Here is a 3,988-nt window from a genome sequence, read left to right on the forward strand (position 1 = left end):
GTAACCATGCAGTTTCTGCCATTACAAGAGTGAAGGGGCAGCCAGAAGACTATGTGCATGAGTTCTTCAAAAAACCATTGTATAAGGAAACATACAAGCACATCATCTACCCTGTACCAGGGCCTGACTGTTGGCCTAGGACACCAACTGCTGACATAGATCCACCAGTGTTCAAAGAGAAGAAGGGCAGAAAGCAAACAGCTAGGAGGAAGGGGCAATTTGAGGTCCCAACAAAGAAGGATACATCAAGGATGGCAACTATCACCTGTAGCAACTGCAAGATGCAGAAACATAGGTACACCTACTGCCCTCAGCCCCTGAAGCCTCATCTGCAGGCAAGAAAGGACAAGCACAAGGTATGGAATATGCACACTGTTGTCATTGTTTTCAACTTATTACCATGAAACTGGCACAAACAACTAGCCTCGCCAGTTTTCATTGTTTTAATCATTTGATTCATCCTAATTGTTGGGCTATGATGTGTGCTTTCTTAGACAACCAGAACTCACTACCATGGAGCTGGGGGAAGTTCTACTGCTACTGCACAGCCTGCAACCAGTGCACCACCTGTTGCAACTACTAGGGTTAGAAGAACAACTGCTACTGGTCATTCCCAGCCTGCTACATCTACCAGGGGAAGAAAATCAACTGCTGCTTCTACTGGTCCTGCCCAGCCTGCTGCTTCTACAAGGCCAAGAAAAACAACTGCTGCTTCTACAAGGGCAAGCATCAGCAGTGATGCTTCTACTACTCCTTCCCAGGCTGCCACAAGAGCTTCAGGTTCAAGCAATGCAGCCAGCAGGAGAGGTGGAAGGCCCTACATGGCACCTAGGGCTACAACTACAACAGAGGGAGCAACAGTAGGGTCTAAAAGGAAGAGGTTCCAGAGCACCAGGATGAGGGGTTACTTTTATGCCAGTGGCAACTAGTCAGTGCACAATTTGGCTGTTGTCTTTCGAACTGCCTGCCTTAAGTATTTCTAAATATCATAAACTATGCCTGAGAACTGCTATGTGTGAACTGTTATGTGTAATCAGTATTTAGCTTGAGAACTTGTTTGTGTTACCATGCTAAGTTTGAGAACTGTTATGGATGAGAACTTTTATGGTTGTGAACATGTTTGTGTCATCAACAATTTACTTGTTTGATTTGATGCTTTTTCTATTCTAAAAGATTTTGGCCACCTTGAGCCCAAGCCACTCTAAAGCCACCTCGAGCCCAAGCCACTCTAAAGCCACCTTGAAGATTAAATGGTGGTTTGGGTGGTTTTGTCGAGCCCAAGCCACTCAAAAGCCTAAATGATAGTTTTAGGTGGCTTTGTCGAGCCCAAGCCACCTTGAAGATTAAATGGTGGTTTGGGTGGCTTTGTCGAGCCCAAGCCACCTTGAAGATTAAATGGTGGTTTGGGTGGTTTTGTCAAGCCCAAGCCACCTTGAAGATTAAATGATAGTTTTAGGTGGCAGATTCATAATAGCATAGCTCTTACTACAGAAAGCTAACAAGATTACATAACTGGGGTAGTTTTGCAGCTAGTCATTACATACATTACATAACTTAACTGGAGGTAGTTTTGTAGATAATCATTACAGTCATTACATAACTAGGGGATTCCCAAAATATACAACCCCAAGGCCAGCTATATTGTTCCAAGGCCACATATTAGCTTAACATAACTGAGGTGATGAACATCATTGTTCACTCATCAAGGATTGACTTGATCTTGGCAAGCTTGTCCTTGTTGCCATGACCAGCTTTCATAAGATCACCCACCAGAAACTCCAGCTTCTTCTTCTCCTCTACCATCCAGTCCCTCTCTTTCTTCATCTCATCCCTCTCCTTCCTTGTGTTCCTAATGATCTCCCCCTGAGACCTAAGAATGCACTTCATCTCCTTCAGCTCCTGAGCCAGCTTCTCCATCTCCTTCATCTTGCCAAAGTCAGCACTCTGCTTCTCCTTGCTGATAGCTAGCTTCTCCATGTCCTTGTCCACATCCATTTGCTTCTGCTTGAACTCTTCATCAATCATGACCCTGTTGTCCTGATCTGCCCAATCAAACATCTTGGTGACATCCTCAACCAGCTGACTGTACTGATCCCCAAGTGTATCCAATTGCTTGTTGACCTTGTCCAACTCTTTCTTATACTTCTCATGGTCAATCATTCTGCCATGATTCTCCTCATGAAACATCTCCCATATCTTCTCCAAACATCTTTGCAGAATAGAAGGCCATGGGGCATCAACCCACTGAGCAACTCCACAGTCAATACCATCCTGCATCAAGTATTACAAAATAAATATGCTAACTTCAAAAAGAAAATAGATGAGATATCCAGTGATTCAGTCATACTTGCAGATACAACAGGCATTCAGGAAACTTCAAGTTCAAATCAATGTCCTAAACATGTTTCATTTACTTAATTTACTGACAGAAACTGATGCTTGCAAAATCACTGTTAAAAACATGTTTCATCAACTGCAGACAGTCCAAATTGACTGAATTTACTGAATTTACTGCAGACTAACTACCACTAACACAATTAACTGAATTTACTGACAGCAACTGCAGACAGTCAAAATTTACTGCATACTAACTACCAAATTTACTGCAGACACTGCAAATTTACTGCAGACTAACTTACATTTGATTCTTGCAACTGCAGACAGTCCAAATTAACTGAATTTACTGACAGCAATTACAACAATCTGCAGACTAACTACCACTAACACAAACCCTCGTTGGATAACACTGACCTGAGGAACAGCACATCCATAGAACCTCCTCCCAGTGTCCTTTCCTTCAAATGCAACATATTTCATGCATGGGGCCAAGTGCAGTCTACATGTGATGCTTGCATCTGCAGCTCTACCACAGAAGGATGCATCTATAGTGGTGCCAGGGTTCGCCTGCATTGTAGCACACTAGTGAACCGCAGAAAAGATAGCAACTGCTCCAAACATGGTCTCAAATCGAAGAACACTTGAACACTAACCCTAACCCTACGTGCAAAGCAGATATCTTACCCAGTGCTGCTCCAGATCCATGCCGACCAGCTCCTCCTCCTCGCTGCTCTCCTCTCCATCCTTCCACGACGACATCTTCTACGGCGGGGAGGGAACCGTGCCTCCGGCGGCGGCGAAGAACTCCGGCGGCGGCAACAGGGGACAGAGCAGAGGAGTGAGAGTGAGAGAGTGAGCGAGTGGAGTGGAGTGTGAGCGGCGGGGAGTGGGGGCTCTGTTTTGTACCGACAGCCCTAACGGTCGTCAACCCACTCGCCGTCTGGCCTCGCCCACGTGGCACCTGACGGGTGGGCCAGCCCTGTCAGAAATCGTGTTAACTGCGGCAAACCGGTCATTTGTTTTTATTGAGAAAATTTACAAGTAAAGTGGTGGATTTTTGGGACGCGCTGGAAATGTGGTGGCAATTGGATGCTTCAACTTCAATTGTGGTGGTTTTTTGCAATTCACTCCAGTACGTGCGTGCGCAATGGTCGTGCATTTGGTCATGGCTCGTACGCTACAGGGTGGCAGGTAGGCACTAGTGTCATCAGTCAAGTATCGGTCGTACCGACGGCGACAGGGACGGCACGGCCAGCAGCAGTCCAAAGGTGCCAGTACCGTCATCTTGTCTCTGAATATTCACTGCTAATGTGTCCATCCTGTCTGAACCAAGCAGTGTCCGAAGTGATCCGTCAGGCGCTGGTCCGTGGTACGTGCGTGCCTTGGTCGTGCACTTGGTCACGACTAGTACACGACAGGACGAGAGTTGCTAATAATGTGTTGTTGCTGCTCCCTACCGTATACGTTGTGCAACGGCAATGTACCTAGCCGAATTGAGTTGAACGTGTGTCTAAAACCATTACGCACGTACGGAATCAAAAAACAGGTGTACTACTACCCCCTACTGGTTTATTAGTGCTTTTAGTATTTTTTTTGTCAAATTTTAATCATGAATATAATTAACATAATATTGATACATGTCTAAACAATA

The 3,988-nt window shown here is 45.3% G+C and overlaps 1 protein-coding gene across 1 annotated transcript; it reads right to left on the minus strand.

Moving 5' to 3' along the window:
- Window positions 1-1,556: 1,556 nt before the first annotated feature.
- On the minus strand, window positions 1,557-2,873 carry LOC109736468 (uncharacterized). Its single transcript, XM_040396747.3, has 2 exons — window positions 2,752-2,873; window positions 1,557-2,271 (listed from the first exon to the last, which is right to left on the minus strand). Exons 1-2 carry the CDS (start codon window positions 2,815-2,817, stop codon window positions 1,696-1,698), a joined length of 642 nt encoding a protein of 213 aa, XP_040252681.1. The 5' UTR covers window positions 2,818-2,873; the 3' UTR covers window positions 1,557-1,695.
- Between the last annotated feature and the right edge of the window lie 1,115 nt (window positions 2,874-3,988).

This window comes from Aegilops tauschii, chromosome 1, assembly GCF_002575655.3.
Source record: "Aegilops tauschii subsp. strangulata cultivar AL8/78 chromosome 1, Aet v6.0, whole genome shotgun sequence".
In the NCBI taxonomy this organism is placed as follows: Eukaryota; Viridiplantae; Streptophyta; class Magnoliopsida; order Poales; family Poaceae; genus Aegilops; species Aegilops tauschii.

Coding starts and splice junctions, on each gene's coding strand:
- LOC109736468 (XM_040396747.3), bottom strand. CDS start 2,817: ATGAAATATGTTGCATTTGAAGGAAAGGACACTGGGAGGAGGTTCTAT. Junction 2,272..2,751: donor ATGGATGTGCTGTTCCTCAG/GTCAGTGTTATC, acceptor TACTTGATGCAG/GATGGTATTGACTGTGGAGT.